The following is an 18,403-nucleotide window of genomic DNA, read 5'->3' as shown; positions in this document are numbered from 1 at the left end:
CAGCCCAATTCAGATATTTTCCCACTCGTAATTGGTCTTTTCACCAATGAGACCAGTTCTTTTGCCAATAATTGGGCAAAATATCAGAATTGGTCTGCTTGTGTCTCCTTTAAAGACAAATCTGTCACCGATTATTTGTAGTTTATCTAACAAGCTAACTAACTAACTACCTAACTAACTAACTAATACAAACCACCGTACATGTACATTCAACCAGGTGAAATGTGTTTCCGATCGGTTAATCACACCCATTAACTTTCTAAACCACATGACCTGGGCAATCCAGCTGAACGTCTTTAAACCTTTGGTAGGCCGCAAGCCTTGGAGACAGAGAGACACCACAACTGTTTATATGGCACACCACTCCCTAGAAATGTCCACATTTCCCACGCCCAAAAGGGTGCTTATTTTCATTGGTAAAACCATAACCAGTTTTCTAGCATGGGCACCCTATGTGAGAGATACACATAAACAACTTATGCAACCCAAAATGATACAACATATGAACTTTACATTTTTCATTGGCGGAATCATTAAGTTGTCCAGTAGCAGTTCATGTCATCATTTGAGTTGGGAATATGAAGAATACAAAAATAGTTATCCTCACTTTACTCTCTATGGACTCGTGTTCTTTTTGTTGTAATACATTATAATGACCATGTTAAGACCTTCAACCATAACAACCTTTCTCTTTGCTTCATTTCAACATCACCTCAAGTAAAATGAAATAGAAGACAAAATCAGGTATAACAGTTGACATTTATTCCTCTGTTTGTGGCCTGTAAACAACCTTAGTGGATTCACAGTGTCCATTAGGTTGTCATGGTCACTCCTCTAGTTGGTGTTGTCCTTGGTGTGCTCCATGATGGCCATCAGAGCCAGCCAAGTCTCCTTGGCAGTAGGGAGGATCTGATTGGCTGGTAGGATGAAACCATAGCGACCAGTGTCTCTCAGCTCGAAGGTATAGGAGTACTTGATGCCCTGGTTGTAGGTCCAGTCAACAGTGATACCACTAGCCTGGTCTGGAAATGACAAGAAAGAAGGGAATAGACCATAGTTTCTGTTTTTAATTCACAGAGTATGTACCAGCATACAAACCATAGGATAAGAATATTGTAAAAACCTTGGTTAGGTTATACAGATGGGGTGTACTCATGTTGGCAGAATGAGCTGGACTACATTGGAATGGAATGGGATGGGAGCCATTAAAGCAGTGAACATTTTTAGCTGGTGTTTGACACTTACAGATGGTGTTGATGGTGCTGCCGTATCTGTAGGAGGTTCCGTACATGGAAGCCAGGTCAGTGATTGCCTTCATGGCCAGGTCGTGCTGTGACAAGATAATACTAGTCATGTAAAAGTACCATGCTCGCGTCACCCTTCCCCCGGTGAGGCCACATATGGTGGAGAATGCTGGCAGGGCACTCCCTAGTGGAACAAATGCCACAAGTTGTTACTAGACATGTCAAAGACAACTAGTTGATGGTTGCTAGACTCACCAGTTCGCTCTGGTCCTTGCAGGGGGTACTGGTGTAACCGTAGGGGTAGAGGAGCATCTGGGAGTAGGAATGGATGGACACGAAGGCCTTCAGGTTGCCGTGAGACTTTACAAAGTCCACAATGGACTTGACCTCAGACTCAGAGTGAGCTTCGGGTCCGCGGTAAGTCTCAGAACAGGGACTGCCACTGGAGCCGGGCTCTACTAAAGACCAGAGAGGAGACAAATGGTAAAGAAAGATTAGTGCCCAACTAAACATTAACAGTAAAATACTATCTCACCAAGGGCAAGGAGATACCATTTTAATTGACAAAAACTTTAGATTTGGTATCTTATTCAATTTGTCACCTCTGAATCTATTGTATTTGAATATAAAGTGTTTGCAACATTCAAGTGACAAGGAAAAGTATACCTCCAAAACCAGCATCCCAGTTCCTGTTGGGGTCAGTTCCAACACAGGAAGAGCCAGGGTTGGGCTTCCTGGTCTTACGCCACATACGGTTCTGTGGAAAATTAACAGTCATCGTGACTCATGGTTTGTTTGGTTTTGTCTAGTGCATAGCTGTGAGCAGCAGGTGATGATGTCAGAACGAAGTCAAATGACAAAGCAGGACACAACACTGAAACACTTTGAAAGCAATATTAGATAGATGATATTTGGTAATAGAGATTCAGATCACGCATACATATGTAATATGTAGTTAGTAATCAAAGAGGATGACAGTGGCTGTTGTGTTCAACTCCCTAGTCTGATATGTGCCCTTTGACCTTGTAAAATAATCACTGAAAAAAGAAGAGGTCAATTGAAATGGAGAGATGACATTGTAATCAACATTTGTGATCAACCTAGAAATGTAAGGGTATTTTCTATTGTGATGAGAGACTCACACTATTGTGAGTGTAGTAGTAGCCATCGGGGTTAGTCACAATCTCCAGGAAGATGTCCATCTTGTCCAGGATGGCAGTGAGAGCGGCGTCACGTCCGTAGTCGGTCACAATCTGGATATGGAAACAGAAGGTTAAAGTGATACATGTGTAGATGAAGAGAGGGGAAAGGTTTAAAGACTGTGGTGGAGAAAACACCGATGAACCTTCTTGGCGAACCAGGTGCCGCTAGCTTGAGTGATCCATTCCCTGGAATGGATTCCTGTGTCAAGCCAGATACCAGGTCTGTTGGTTCCACCAGTACTGAACTAGAAAAGAGAGACGAAGGGGGTGTAAAGAACACCTACTACAATCCTCAAATACTGTAAACTTGATACACATTTAACATACAACCATGTAACATGTACCAAAAAATAGGGCCTCGTCCGGGATTAGGAAAAATCTACCTTCACTGACTTTTCACTTGTCATTTTACTAGTACTCTTTACAAGGCCATAGCAGATAAAACATGCCACTCTCGTCAGGAACTTACCTTGAGCACATTCAGGGTGCGTCCCTGGTAACTCTGGCCAATCACGATCTTGCTGACCAGATTGGGGTTCTCAGCCACAAGCATGTCCTGGAAACTATAGATCTGATGAGATAGATAGAGAAAGAGACAGAGACAGAGAGAGGTTGTTACTGTCAATTTGCGGTTGTTGACATAAGCTTTTCATGAATCCTTATGTTCTGCTTTTGAATGTTTTATGAACTCCTTATGTCAGGACACTTCAAATAAGGTGTTCCCCAAAATACTGTAGGTTTCAACAACAGAAAACAGTGTCTTGCATTGCTTACAGAATTCTTAGGTAGGTCTTACGATGACAGTATTAATGATGTCTCACTCAGTATGAGTTCAGAGTGATCATGTGAAATGGGCCAATTCTCCATGATACTTGTGTGATGGGTTGGTACTTACAGTTGAAGTCGGAAGTTTACAAACTTGGGTTGGAGTCGTTAAAACTAGTTTTTCAACCACTCCACAAAATTCTTGTTAACAAACTATAGTTTTGGCAAGTCGGTTAAGACATCTACTTTGTGCATGACACAAGTCATTTTTCCAACAATTGTTTACAGACAGATTATTTCACTTATAATTCACTGTATCACAATTCCAGTGGGTCAGAAGTTTACATACACTAAATATGTTTTAGGAATTGTAATTATGAGATTTCTGTAGTTTGAATTTGGCGCCCTCTATTTTCACTGGTAGTTGTCATATCAATCCGGGAATCCATATCAATTACCGGGATTGCAGCCATAACAAGTTAAAATAAAGTGGTGATCCTAACTGGCCTAAAACAAGGCATTTTTACTAGGATTAAATGTCAGGAATTGTGAAAAACTGAGTTTAAATGTATTTGGCTAAGGTGTATGTAAACTTCAGACTTCAACTGTACATCAGCAATGTCGTGGTAGTTGGAGTAGTCGTAGTCATCGGTGGTTCTGGGGGCAGCGGCACGTGCACTCAGCATCTGGTCCTGCTCCTCGTCCAACATAACCTGTCATAACGGGGGTCAAAAGGTCACTACAAGGCTTTATAACACTTTACAATGATTTATAACACTATTATGAAACAATATGTAGTTATCCCATATGACTTATCCAAATCTCTTTTGATCATTGTGAGCACAGATAAAATTGAGCTGTTGCACATAATCTTATTTAACCATCTTATTTATTTACTGTAAGTCATGACATGGATATACTATTTCAAGACATAGTAAAGACTGAAGTAATCTCCCTGAGCTCAGTCACTTCCTCCTGGACTCCTACCACCCCATAATTATATTGTGTGTGTCTGTATGATCCTACCTGTAGGTCCTTGATCATGACGGAGTACGGGATGTCTTCAGTCTCCAGGAAGGCCTTGACGGTCTGCAGGCTGGTGAAGGGAACTCTGATGTCCATAGGAGTGGAGAGGTCAATGGGCTCCATCCACACATCCAGCTTGGAGAGAGGAGGGAGGAGAGAGAGCAGGGTAGGAGAGAGAGCAGGAAGGAGGAGGACAGAAGACAAGTTGACATGTTAAGCCAACATAGCAAGCACTTTGAACAGCTATTGAAAAGGAAATGCATGGTCAAGTTAATATTTATTGTTATTTTTACTTTTTTAAATTTTTTATTTTTAACCCATCCGTAGCTTTTTTTGTTTTTAAAGCTTTCTTGTTACATATACACACACATTATATATATTACATTTCACATACTACATAAATGGTACTTTCATATACAGCATTCACCTGACAAAGATATATTTTACATACATACATACAGTGCCTTGCGAAAGTATTCGGCCCCCTTGAACTTTGCGACCTTTTGCCACATTTCAGGCTTCAAACATAAAGATATAAAACTGTATTTTTTTGTGAAGAATCAACAACAAGTGGGACACAATCATGAAGTGGAACGACATTTATTGGATATTTCAAACTTTTTTAACAAATCAAAAACTGAAAAATTGGGCGTGCAAAATTATTCAGCCCCTTTACTTTCAGTGCAGCAAACTCTCTCCAGAAGTTCAGTGAGGATCTCTGAATGATCCAATGTTGACCTAAATGACTAATGATGATAAATACAATCCACCTGTGTGTAATCAAGTCTCCGTATAAATGCAAATGCACTGTGATAGTCTCAGAGGTCCGTTAAAAGCGCAGAGAGCATCACGAAGAACAAAGAACACACCAGGCAGGTCCGAGATACTGTTGTGAAGAAGTTTAAAGCCGGATTTGGATACAAAAAGATTTCCCAAGCTTTAAACATCCCAAGGAGCACTGTGCAAGCGATAATATTGAAATGGAAGGAGTATCAGACCACTGCAAATCTACCAAGACCTGGCCGTCCCTCTAAACTTTCAGCTCATACAAGGAGAAGACTGATCAGAGATGCAGCCAAGAGGCCCATGATCACTCTGGATGAACTGCAGAGATCTACAGCTGAGGTGGGAGACTCTGTCCATAGGACAACAATCAGTCGTATATTGCACAAATCTGGCCTTTATGGAAGAGTGGCAAGAACAAAGCCATTTCTTAAAGATATCCATAAAAAGTGTAATTTAAAGTTTGCCACAAGCCACCTGGGAGACACACCAAACATGTGGAAGAAGGTGCTCTGGTCAGATGAAACCAAAATTGAACTTTTTGGCAACAATGCAAAACGTTATGTTTGGCGTAAAAGCAACACAGCTGAACACACCATCCCCACTGTCAAACATGGTGGTGGCAGCATCATGGTTTGGGCCTGCTTTTCTTCAGCAGGGACAGGGAAGATGGTTAAAATTGATGGGAAGATGGATGGAGCCAAATACAGGACCATTCTGGAAGAAAACCTGATGGAGTCTGCAAAAGACCTGAGACTGGGACAGAGATTTGTCTTCCAACAAGACAATGATCCAAAACATAAAGCAAAATCTACAATTGAATGGTTCAAAAATTTTTTTTTTTTATTTTACCTTTATTTAACCAGGCAAGTCAGTTAAGAACAAATTCTTATTTTCAATGACGGCCTGGGAACAGTGGGTTAACTGCCTGTTCAGGGGCAGAACGACAGATTTGTACCTTGTCAGCTCGGGGGTTTGAACTCGCAACCTTCCGGTTACTAGTCCAACGCTCTAACCACTAGGCTACCCTGCCGCCCCAACATATCCAGGTGTTAGAATGGCCAAGTTAAAGTCCAGACCTGAATCCAATCGAGAATCTGTGGAAAGAACTGAAAACTGCTGTTCACAAATGCTCTCCATCCAACCTCACTGAGCTCGAGCTGTTTTGCAAGGAGGAATGGGAAAAAATGTCAGTCTCTCGATGTGCAAAACTGATAGAGACATACCCCAAGCGACTTACAGCTGTAATCGCAGCAAAAGGTGGCGCTACAAAGTATTAACTTAAGGGGGCTGAATAATTTTGCACGCCCAATTTTTCAGTTTTTGATTTGTTAAAAAAGTTTGAAATATCCAATAAATGTCGTTCCACTTCATGATTGTGTCCCACTTGTTGTTGATTCTTCACAAAAAAATACAGTTTTATATCTTTATGTTTGAAGCCTGAAATGTGGCAAAAAGGTCGCAAAGTTCAAGGGGGCCGAATACTTTCGCAAGGCACTGTATATACACATAAATGTACTGTACATACATAGACACATAACAGTGGCAGTCGATGCAGTTTAAGATGAGGGAGGACGATATTTTTTTTTATGAGCCTGGTCTTTTTTCTATTACAGTCTATTGGATGACTGTCATTCATATTCCATTCACCCAGCTCAATGTAACATCGATAGGTTTAGGCTAGCTACTAAATCATACACAAATTTTCCCTATACCCATAATGACTTTGCTTCAACCTAGCCTATGAATGAAAGTTTATAACGTATGTGCACAGGTTGAGAGAAATTAGAGTAATCAAGGTGACAGACATTGACATATTCAATACCACTGTCACGTATACTCCCTCTCCGGCCGCTTGGTCATCAGGCTGCTGATTATACCTGTCACCATCATCTCGCGCAGCTGCACCTCATGACACTCACTTGGACCTCCTTGATTATCTTCCCTATATCTGTCACTCCCCTTTCTTTATGTGTTATTGACTCTGTGCGTTGTTTGTGTTTCGTGTTTATTTATTAATTAAAACACTCATTCGCACATCGTTACAACCACCTTGCACAATCTTGCCTGCATCTAGCTGATCTAGGGTGTTATCATTAGTCCAACTGTTGCAAACAATAATTTCTGTTGGACGAATTCAGATATGTTTATCCCCGTTTCGTTCCATTTGCTTCCGTTTAAGATTTTTTTTTCAACAGAATCGGCAGAAAGAATACACCCCTGATCACACGCAAGCACAATTCACTTTCATAACAACCACACACAAACAGCATGATCCTTTTGATCGTTGGATAATTCCTTCACGCATCTATGTGCGCATAAATGTACTCCTCTCACCTTTTCCTTTCGTGCACAACACATCAGCTGACTGTGACCAGACGAAAAAACCTTTCCAAGCCTAACCTTCATATCATAACCGTTAACTGCTACACACAGCCTATATCGTTGTCACCATATTAGCTAACGTCAAGTCAACATAGGTACTAGAACTAACGCTTTTGTAAACTGGCTACAATCATACAGTAAAGTGTACAAGCAGTTTAGCAATTACACCGGTGGGCCCCGGTGGCAATAAATTAATAAAAACAAAAGCTTACCTTGACTTGGAAGAGTTCCAGTGTTGGATAGCCATAGCCAGTGAAGTAACATAGCATCCCTCAATGTTTGAGCAAGGTGTTTGAGTAGGCTCAAATAGCTAGCTGCATTCGATAGCTAAGTAAGTGAAAGTGAAAAGAATAAGAAATATAGCTTGCTCTCTCTCTGTTCCTTTCTTGGTTTTTCTTAATTTTTGAAGAAATACATTTGTTTAAAACTGTTCAACTACTGTCTTTCTCTCTCTTTGAATCAACTACTCAACAACTTTTTATGTACTGCAGTGCTAGCTAGCTGTAGCTTATACTTTCAGTACTAGATTCATTCTCCGATCCTTTGATTGGGTGGACAACATGTCAGTTCATGCTGCAAGAACTCTGAGAAGTTGTCATAATTACTGTTTAAGTCTATGGAATGGGGTGAGAACCATAATGTTTTCTATTGAAGTCAATGTATCCAGAGGAGGAAGGAAACTAGGTGTCCTCTGGCTGCACTATGGTGTTACCCTATAGAGTGCTTTTGAGGATACCGTAGACCTTCATTGCAAAACAATGTGTTTGAATCAATTATTTGGTGACATCTGAATATATTTAGTATAGTTTTATCTAAAAAGGATAACTTTCACAATTTTCTAAAAATGAAATTCACTTAGGAGGATGGTCCTCCCCTTCCTCCTCTGAGGAGCCTCCACTGACATACATGCATTAGATTTTACTATGGTATACATTATATGTAGTGTTTTCAATTATACCATCACCGATCATGAGCTCTTTAATCCCACCCCTCAGCTACTGTCAGCCCATCCCACCGGTCACAGATCGTGGACCACCCTTGTTTGGTTTCCATGTGTCATACATTTTTCAAATATGGTGTGATGTTTTACATACATTTTCAACCTGTAAAAAGTACAGGTGACCATTTGATTAATTGTTCAGCAGTCTTATGGCTTGAGGGTAGAAGCTGTTAAGAAGCCTTTTGGACCAAGACTTGGCCCTCCGGTATCGCTTGCCATGCGATAGCAGAGAGAACATTCTATGACTTGGGTGACTGGAGTCTTTGACAATTTTTTGGGCCTTCCTCTGACACCGCCTGGTATACAGGTCCTGGACGGCAGGAAGCTTGACCTTGATGTACTGGGCCATACACACACCCTCTGTAGCGCCTTGCAGTCAGATGCTGAGCAGTTGCCATACCAGGCGGGGATACAACCAGTCAGGATGCTCTCGATGGTGTAGCTATAGAACTTTTTGTGGACCCATGGCAAATCTTTTCAGTCTCCTGAGGAAGACAAAGTGTTGTGCAAGTTCTCCCACTTAAAAATATGAGAGAGGCCTGTCATTTTCATCATAGGTACACTTCAACTATGACAGACAAAATGAGACAGAAAAAATCCAGAAAATCACATTGTAGGATTTTTTTATGAATTTATTTGCAAATTATGGTGGAAAATAAGTATTTGGTCACCTACAAACAAGCAAGATTTCTGGCTCTCACAGACCTGTAACTTCTTCTTTAAGAGGCTCCTCTGTCCTCCACTCGTTACCTGTATTAATGGCACCTGTTTGAACTTATCAGTATAAAAGACACCTGTCCTCAACCTCAAACAGTCACACTCCAAACTCCACTATGGCCAAGACCAAAGAGCTGTCAAAGGACAACAGAAACAAAATTGTAGACCTGCACCAGGCTGGGAAGACTGAATCTGCAATAGGTAAGCAGCTTGGTTTGAAGAAATCAACTGTGGGAGCAATTATTAGGAAATGGAAGACATACAAGACCACTGATAATCTACCTCGATCTGGGGCTCCACGCAAGATCTCACCCCGTGGGGTCAAAATGATCACAAGAACGTTGAGCAAAAATCCCAGAACCACACGGGGGGACCTAGCGAATGACCTGCAGAGAGTTGGGACCAAAGTAACAAAGCCTACCATCAGTAACACACTACGCCGCCAGGGACTCAAATCCTGCAGTGCCAGACGTGTCCCCCTGCTTAAGCCAGTACATGTCCAGGCCCGTCTGAAGTTTGCTAGAGAGCATTTGGATGATCCAGAAGAAGATTGGGAGAATGTCATATGGTCAAATATATATATTTTGGTAAAAACTCAACTCGTCGTGTTTGGAGGACAAAGAATGCTGAGTTGCATCCAAAGAACACCATACCTACTGTGAAGCATGGGGGTGGAAACATCATGCTTTGGGGCTGTTTTTCTCCAAAGGGACCAGGACGACTGATCCATGTAAAGGAAAGAATGAATGGGGCCATGTATCGTGAGATTTTGAGTGAAAACCTCCTTCCATCAGCAAGGGCATTGAAGATGAAACGTGGCTGGGTCTTTCAGCATGACAATGATCCCAAACACACCGCCCGGGCAACGAAGGAGTGGCTTCGTAAGCATTTCAAGGTCCTGGAGTGGCCTAGCCAGTCTCCAGATCTCAACCCCATAGAAAATCTTTGGAGGAAGTTGAAAATCTGTGTTGCCCAGCAACAGCCCCAAAACATCACTGCTCTAGAGGAGATCTGCATGGAGAAATGGTCCAAAATACCAGCAACAGTGTGTGAAAACCTTGTGAAGACTTACAGAAAACGTTTGACCTCTGTCATTGCCAACAAAGGGTATATAGTATTGAGATAAACTTTTGTTATTGACCAAAGACTTATTTTCCACCATAATTTGCAAATAAATTCATTAAAAATCCTACAATGTGATTTTCTGGATTATTTTCTCTCTAATTTGTCTGTCATAGTTGAAGTGTACCTATGATGAAAATTACAGGCCTCTCTCATCTTTTTTAAGTGGGATGACTTGCACAATTGGTGGCTGACTAAATACTTTTTTCCCCCACTGTTCATAGGGGCAATATCAGAATATTGGTATCTTCACAGCTAAGTATGCAGAGCTGAGATTGTTGTATGCCGAAAAATTATTTGATCCCCTGCTGATTTTGTACGTTTGCCCACTAACAAAGAAATTATCAGTCTATAATTTTAATGGTAGGTTTATTTGAACAGTGAGAGACAGAATAACAACAACAAAAAATCCAGAAAAACGCATGGCAAAAAAAAATTTGCAAAACCCTTGTTGGCAATCACAGAGGTCAGCATTTTCTTGTAGTTGGCCACCAGGTATGCACACATCTCAGGAGGGATTTTGTCCCACTCCCCTTTGCAGATCTTCTCCAAGTCATTAAGGTCTCGAGGCTGACGTTGGGCAACTCGAAAACTTCAGCTCCCTCCACAGATTTTCTATGGGATTAAGGTCTGGAGACTGGCTAGGCCAGGACCTTCTTGCCCGCTATAATCACCATTCTATTGATGGCACGGCCCCATTGCTTGGACCTTAAACTTTTTTTTATACTCATCACCATTATTAGGTGTAGGGGTCCTGTCTTCGAGACCCTTTATTTATAGATTTCTTGCCCGCTATAATCATTATCTCTTAATGGCCCTATTGCCTGGACCTTCTTTGCCGCTCAAACCTCTACTGTGCTGGGATTAAGATTACACTACCCTTCACAAAGCTTCTGCGGGATCGGTCGCGTTACCGCACTGGACGCCTCGTGGCGCCCATCTCCGACACTCCGGATTTGGGGATCTGAAACCGGCTCCCTTTCGATCGGCCGGGGGCAACGGAGGCCATCGCCCCCTCCCTTCCGAATGGTGTTCGCCCATCTCTTAGGACCGACTGACCCATGTTCAACTGCTGTTCACATGGAACCCTTCTCCACTTTGGCCTTCAAAGCTCTCGTTTGAATATTTGCTACTACCACCATTAATGTGCTTCTTCTTGAGCCACTCCTTTGTTGCCTTGTCCGTGTGTTTTGGGTCATTGTCATGCTGGAATACCCATCCACGACCCATTTTCAATGCCCTGGCTGAGGGAAGGAGGTTCTCACCCAAGATTTGACGGTACATGGCCCCGTCCATCGTCCCTTTGATGCAGTGAAGTTGTCCTGTCCCCTTAGCAGAAAAACACAAGCATAATGTTTCCACCTCCATGTTTGATGGTGGGGATGGTGTTCTTGGGGTCATAGACAGCATTCCTCCTCCTCCAAACACGGCGAGTTGAGTTGATGCCAAAAAGCTCCATTTTTGTCTCAGCTGACCACAACACTTTCACCCAGTTGTCCTTTGAATCATTCAGATGCTCATTGGCAAACTTCAGACGGGCATGTATTTGTCCTTTCTTGAGCAGGGGGACCTTGCGGGCGCTGCAGGATTTCAGTTTTCACGGCGTAGTGTGTTACCAATTGTTTTCTTGGTGACTATGTTCCCAGCTGCCTTGAGATCATTGACAAGATCCTCCCGTGTAGTTTTGGGCTGATTCCTCACCGTTCTCATGATCATTGCAACTCCACGGGGTGAGCTCTTGCATGGAGCCCCAGGCCGAGGGAGAGTGACAGTTATTTTGTGTTTCTTCCATTTGCGAATAATCGCACCAACTGTTGTCACCTTCTCACCAAGCTGCTTGACGATGGTCCTGTAGCCCATTCCAGCCTTGTGTAGGTCTACAATCTTGTTCCTGACATCCTTGGAGAGCTCTTTGGTCTTGGCCATGGTGGAGAGTTTGGAATCTGATTGATTGATTGATTCTGTGGACAGGTGTCTTTTATACAGGTAACAAACTGAGATTAGGAGCACTCCCTTTAAGAGTGTGCTCCTAATCTCAGCTCGTTACCTGTATAAAAGACACCTGGGAGCCAGAAATCTTTCTGATTGAGAGGGGGTCAAAAACTTATTTCCCTCATTAGAATACAAATCAATTTAAAACATTTTTGACATGCGTTTTTCTGGATCATTTTGTTATTATTCTGTATCTCACTGTTCAAATAAACCTACCATTAAAATTATAGACTGATCATTTCTTTGTCAGTTGGCAAATGTACAAAATCAGCAGGGGATTTTGCAACCTGTATGGCGCAGCTGTCAACATTTTTGTCCTCAAATGTAACTGGTATATTTGTCTATTTATGCCAATCTTTTTCAGACAATTTTTGTCTTTCATATGTGGCAGACAAACCAGTTCCCTACATTCTCCCTCTTCCACTTGCCTCTTCCATTTTTATGGTAATACTGCAATCAGTTGGTTTGAACAAACATTACCATATATTTTTGATAGCTGAATATGTGACATAACTTCATAATATTTTTTATCAATCAGAATATTTGAGTTTAACCATAATATTTGTTGTAATATTTGTTCTGTTTTTTTCTGGGGGATAAATTTACAATTGTAACCAGCTTTGTATGGCTTGTTTAAGAAAGGGTGATAATTTGAACAAAGTTTTATTTTCAATTAATCTGAAATGAGAAGTTGCAAAAAGCCCATTTTTGAACAAAGGATGAGCCTTTCTTAGTAATCTACTGGAGAACCAGTTTGGGTTTAAGTATAATTTATGAATGTGTGAAGCTTTTAGTGAGAGGTCTAATGCTGTAATATTTCATCCTTTCATGTTCATTATATAAAAAGGCATGTTTAATTATGTTTGGCTTAGCATTCCAAATAAAGTGAAATATTCTTTACTCATATGATTTAAAAAAACGAATCGTCTGGAGTAGGCAGCACCATAAGTAAGTAAGTAAACTGTGATAGGACCAAAGAGTTAATCAATGTGATTTATCCATAAATATACAGGTATTTACCTTTCCATGGATGCATCATCTTGTCTATTTTTGCTAACTTTCTATTGAAATTGGTTGTGGTAAGTTTGTTTACATCTTTAGAGATAGGAATACCAAGCATGTCTACTTCACCATCATCCTATTTTATTAGTAAACTACAGGGCACAGTAGTGTAAAAATTGTGTCATTTAAAGATCCAATACTTAATATGGTACACATATCATGATTGGGTTTTAGTCCAGAGAGGCTAGAAAAGTGATCTTCAATGAGAACATACAGGGATCCAGATTGCGGACTTATGAAGAAACTTGAGTTTTTGGCATACATTGACACTTTTGTTTTTTTCTAACCCCTTGATGTTCTTGTTGGATCTGATTTTAATAGCTAGCATTTCAATAGCCATAACAAATAGATATGGAGACAATGGACAGCCTTGTTTTACTCCTCTTGACAGCTCAAATCTTTCTGAGAAGTAGTCATTATTTACTATTTTACAACTGTGGTTGCTATACAGTACATAACTTTAACCTCTACGGTCTGATATACTTCTACTGGTATACCACCAAACCCTGGGATTTTTCCAGAATGAAAATATTTAATTGCTTCAAGATGTTTATCCTCTGTAAGTTGGACTTTTAATATTTTTTTAATTTCACCTTTATTTAACTTCACACGGGTCTTTCTGTACATTTGTTAATTTTACATTATTATTATTAGGGGGACAATCCATACAGTTAGCATCATTCAGTGGAGATGGAGGAGACTGAAAAGAAAACATATGCTTAAAATATTTAGCTTCCTCTTTCAAAATATAATTTGGTGAATCATGGATGACTCCATCATCTGACTCCGTCAGAGTTTCTGTAAATTATTTTTGGTAGCATTTCTATGTTGAAGATGAAAGATTTAGTGCATTTTTCAAAATGTTCCGTCCAGTTAGCTTTATTTTTACAATAAATTACATTTCATCGTTCTTGAATAAGTTCTCATTTTAATCTAGTTCTAATTATTTTTGTTTTTCCTCTAACTTATTTTGTGCCGCTATTGTACAATTGTTATTGCTATCTACCTCCACTGTTACTTCCTCTATTTTCTTTATTAGTCTAATCTTTTTTAATCAAAACTGTTTTTGTTTGAATGTTTGAGTATTGTATTGAACGGCCTCTAAACGTACATTTGAAAGTGTCCCATACAATAAGGGGATCTCCAGTACCTATGTTGTGCAGAAAAAAAATCTAATTATGAATTATTTTGTGTTGGTTAAGAACAAATTGTCATCCAGTAGGTTTTGATTAAATTTCCAATATCCCCACCCCCATCATCATGGAAATTCTGTAAGAGTTATGTGGAGGCCAATTAGATGGTGGTCCGTTCCCATTCGGTCTTTTGTACATTTTGATGCCAGCAAGAATGACACAAGGAAGTAGTCAAGATGGCTAGTTTGATTAAGCCTCCTCCATGTACTGTATATCTCACTAGGGCAGGGTTTTTTAGCCTCCATATATTCACTAGCTCTAATGTATCCATGATCTTCGTGATCTCCTTAATTGCATGAGGGTGATAGTTTGTAATGTCATTTCTTTTACGATCCTTTGAGGTATTTGTAACCGTATTATAATCTCCCACCATAATAATAGATGGATTTGTTACTTGTGAGCTCAATAGATTATTGTATATATTTTCACAGAAGTGTGGATCATCAATTGTTGGACCAGATTAATTAGCCAAATCTGTTTTTGGTCCAATAGCATATTTAAAAGGATCCATCTTCCTTGAGGATCTGTTTGCACAATCGGATCAAAATGATTATCACATGACATTATCTCCCCCTTTGAGTTTCTTTGCCCATGACCATGACAAACATATTATTTATCCCTCCCAGGCCTTGGACTAGTGAATTAATATGAATTCATATTGTGGTCATTGCAATGTTTGTCAAACTTCGTATTGAAATGGAAATGCCAATGCAGTAGGCTATAGTGTATTGAATGAGTTGGTGGGGTTAGATATATGTGGCTTCAGTGGTGGATATGTTGATGATGATGATGATGATGATCAGTGTCATTGTCATGCCACACCTGGAGATGTTCCATCTCAGCCAGGTCCTTCAGCAGAGCGAGCTGGACCTCATCCTTCGCAGTGATTCGAAGGACCTTGTCACTGCAAAGACAGGAGAACCATTCAGATTTGAACTATGCTTGAGTAATCGTCCGAGAGGGAGGTTGGAGTTGAGAAAGGGAGAAGTCGAGTAGCATAGACTGTGGTGAAACGTCTGCTTAGCAACATAATGACTTACAGTTGGAGTCAACCTTGACCATAAGCTTTGTTTCCTCTCAACAGTTAAAATTGAGTAGCCATCTTTAATGATTCATTTGAATTTACTGAAAAGTAATAAAGCCTGACTGTCACACAGATTGAAAAAGCAACTCATGTCTACAGAATCACAGAGGCAAGCAGGACATATGTTTATACTACCCTTCCTATGGTTCAGTTAAGCAAAAGACCCGAGGGGGTGTGGTATATGGCCAATATACCACGGCTAAAGGCTGTTCTTATGCACGACATATCGCGGAGTGCCTGGACACAACCCTTAGCCGTGATATATTGGCTATATACCACAAACCCCCAAGGTGCCTTATTGCTATTATAAACTGGTTACCAACGTAATTAGACCAGTAAAAATAAATGTTGTCATACCCCATGGTATACCGTCTGATACACTACGGCTTTCAGCCAATCAGAATTCAGGGCTCGAACCACCCAGTTTATAACAATCTTTATATAGCAACTACTGGTGATATATCAAACATGACACCAAATAGAATTGGACATATTCCCCAAAATGAGTACCAACCATTGGTGTATCCACTCACCCCTCAAATGTTTCCTTGCCGAAAATGGCCACAAACAGCACAGTCAAGACCAGCAGCCCCTTCATCATTGCCAATAGAGTAGAGACACACACCTTGGCCACCACCTTTTATGCCATGGTCCTGGTCACATGACCTTGCTTAAGGGGACTTGCGTATGATGCCTGCTGCTTTGCTTCCCATGCCAGCCAGGAGATCCTGGGAAATACCAGATGGGTCGTTTCTGTACCTTTGCCATCATTTGCTTTAGTTTGAGTTATCTAGAAAAATACATGTATTTATGAATAAATCTGAAACACAAACAATAACTTTTAAGGCTTAATGAAGCCATTATAAACCCTTTCTAAAGCCTATATAAATACTTCAGAAAGCAATCATAAGAAAATTCCAATAACATGTTATGAAGTGCGGCAAAAGGGCCACATTTGGCAAAGCACCAGATGTAGGCCAATGCATTTGTGTCAGCCTGTATTCAGGAAGTTGTGCTACAGTACTGCCTCGTTAGTGTCAGATTCAGCAACACTATAATTAGCAGAGTTAAATTAAAACAGAAAGCGCAACATAGTGAAATGGAACTGTTTTATGATAGTTAGGCTGCAGCCTGTGTCACAGCCGGCCTTGACCGGGAGACCCATGAGGTGGCGCACAATTGGCCCAGCATCGTCCGGGTTAGGGGAGAATTTGGCTGGCCAGGATTTCATTGTCCCATCGCGCTCTAGCGACTCCTTGTGGTAGGCTGGGCGCATGTAAGCTGTCTTTGGTTGCCAGCTGTGCGGTGTTTCCTCCGACACATTGGTGCGGCTGGCTTCTAGGTTAAGCGAGCAGTGTGTTAAGGAGCCGCGACCTTCGCCTCTCCCGAGTCCATAGGGCAGTTGCAGTGATGGGACAAGACTGTAACAACCAATTGGAAATCACGAAAAAGGGGTAAAGTACCAAAAATAAAATAGATACAGTGGCTGCTTGCTTTCAAAATATCACTTGTCAAATGATTTTTCCTCATGTCAGATTGAATTGAAAGGTTCTATTTGGTGTCTACTGTAGGAACGCTGTAAGAGGTAGGAACATTCATTGTTTGCTGGGAAGGCAGTTGAATTATTAAGACATCATTTGACAAACTGTTCAATTACCTTTAGGCTGTGTTTGGTTGATATAGGCCCTCTCATTTGAGACCGAAACAGTATGCACTACCAGATCTCTCTGCCCTCCCTCTGTGCCCGTTCTAGAAAGGGTAACTGTAGTCTATTTTATGCAATCGAGCTGATAACAAGAATGACACATTAAAGATACTGTACATGTTGGTTTTTCCATATCTAGAAGTAAATCATTAACTTAGACAGGCACACCCACAATACATTTGTCTAAAAGACAGCAATACATTTGTCAAGTAGCACTGCACACAAAATCCTGTTAGAATGCATTTGAACCAAGATGTATCGATTGTCGTTGGGAGAAGGAGAAGAGGACCAAAGAGAAGTGTGGTACGTATTCATAACACATTTTAATAAAGATAAATACTGGAACAAAACCAACAAACAAACAGTTCTGCAAGGTGCACCAAAAACAGAAAATACCTACCCACAAATCCCATGTGGGCAAGAGCTACCTAAGTATGGTTCTCAATCAGAGACAACGACAGACAGCTGTCCCTGATTGAGAACCATACCCGGCCAAAAACAAAGAAATACAAGAACATAGAAAAAAGAACATAGAACGCCTACCTTAGTCACACCCTGGCCTAACCAAAATAGAGAATATAAGACTCTCTATGGCCAGGGCGTGACACATGACCTTATTTTGTCTAACAATATTTTGTTTTGAAGTTATTTTTTCTCTCTCACATGCAAGATTACTCTGCATACCAACTGGCAAAGACAGGGCATACAAAATCATGCCTGCATCGAAAGAAATTACATTTGAATTTATCATGAGTTTGATAAATTACACAAATCATCCCCTTATGATGATTTTATGATTATTTATACAGTTGCCTAGATACCCACCTGTTTTGCAGTTTGTCTGTAACACAGTTACACAAGGCCACAAGCTGTGAAACACCCAAGGCCTTCTTTTAAAAGGACAGCAAAACAGATGCACATGACGTAGGATGTCTCTAAACCACATCATTACTACACACTTCCTGCATCTGCATGATAAGTATGTGCAGGTTTAAGATTGGGAGGGATGGCTATATAGTAAATGCAGCTGCTATCCATGACTGTGTCAAGACTCAACCAATCAACCAGAGGGTCGATGTATAATCTGCGTGACAGACACACTATTAATCTCTGTCATAAATGT

The 18,403-nt window shown here is 40.7% G+C and overlaps 1 protein-coding gene across 2 annotated transcripts; it reads right to left on the bottom strand.

The window, feature by feature from the left end:
• Nucleotides 1-740: 740 nt before the first annotated feature.
• cpa5 (carboxypeptidase A5) lies at nt 741-17,226 on the bottom strand. 2 transcript variants are annotated; one of them, XM_021576659.3, is made up of 11 exons: nt 16,109-17,226; nt 15,314-15,395; nt 4,238-4,372; nt 3,823-3,924; nt 2,916-3,017; nt 2,590-2,691; nt 2,387-2,497; nt 1,911-2,001; nt 1,500-1,702; nt 1,246-1,330; nt 741-1,022 (listed from the first exon to the last, which is right to left on the bottom strand). In XM_021576659.3, the coding sequence occupies exons 1-11, from the start codon at nt 16,174-16,176 to the stop codon at nt 835-837; spliced, it is 1,269 nt and encodes a 422-aa protein (XP_021432334.1). In that variant the 5' UTR covers nt 16,177-17,226; the 3' UTR covers nt 741-834. The 2 variants fall into 2 exon arrangements, with proteins under 2 accessions (XP_021432334.1, XP_021432343.1); XM_021576668.3 differs by having other exon boundaries at nt 1,500-1,699; nt 16,109-16,998.
• Nucleotides 17,227-18,403: the final 1,177 nt, after the last annotated feature.

This window comes from Oncorhynchus mykiss, chromosome 2, assembly GCF_057628025.1.
Source record: "Oncorhynchus mykiss isolate SJ-2025 chromosome 2, ASM5762802v1, whole genome shotgun sequence".
In the NCBI taxonomy this organism is placed as follows: Eukaryota; Metazoa; Chordata; class Actinopteri; order Salmoniformes; family Salmonidae; genus Oncorhynchus; species Oncorhynchus mykiss.
The sequence above is the reverse complement of the archived record's forward strand: the minus strand, read 5'-3'. Positions and strand labels throughout refer to the sequence as shown.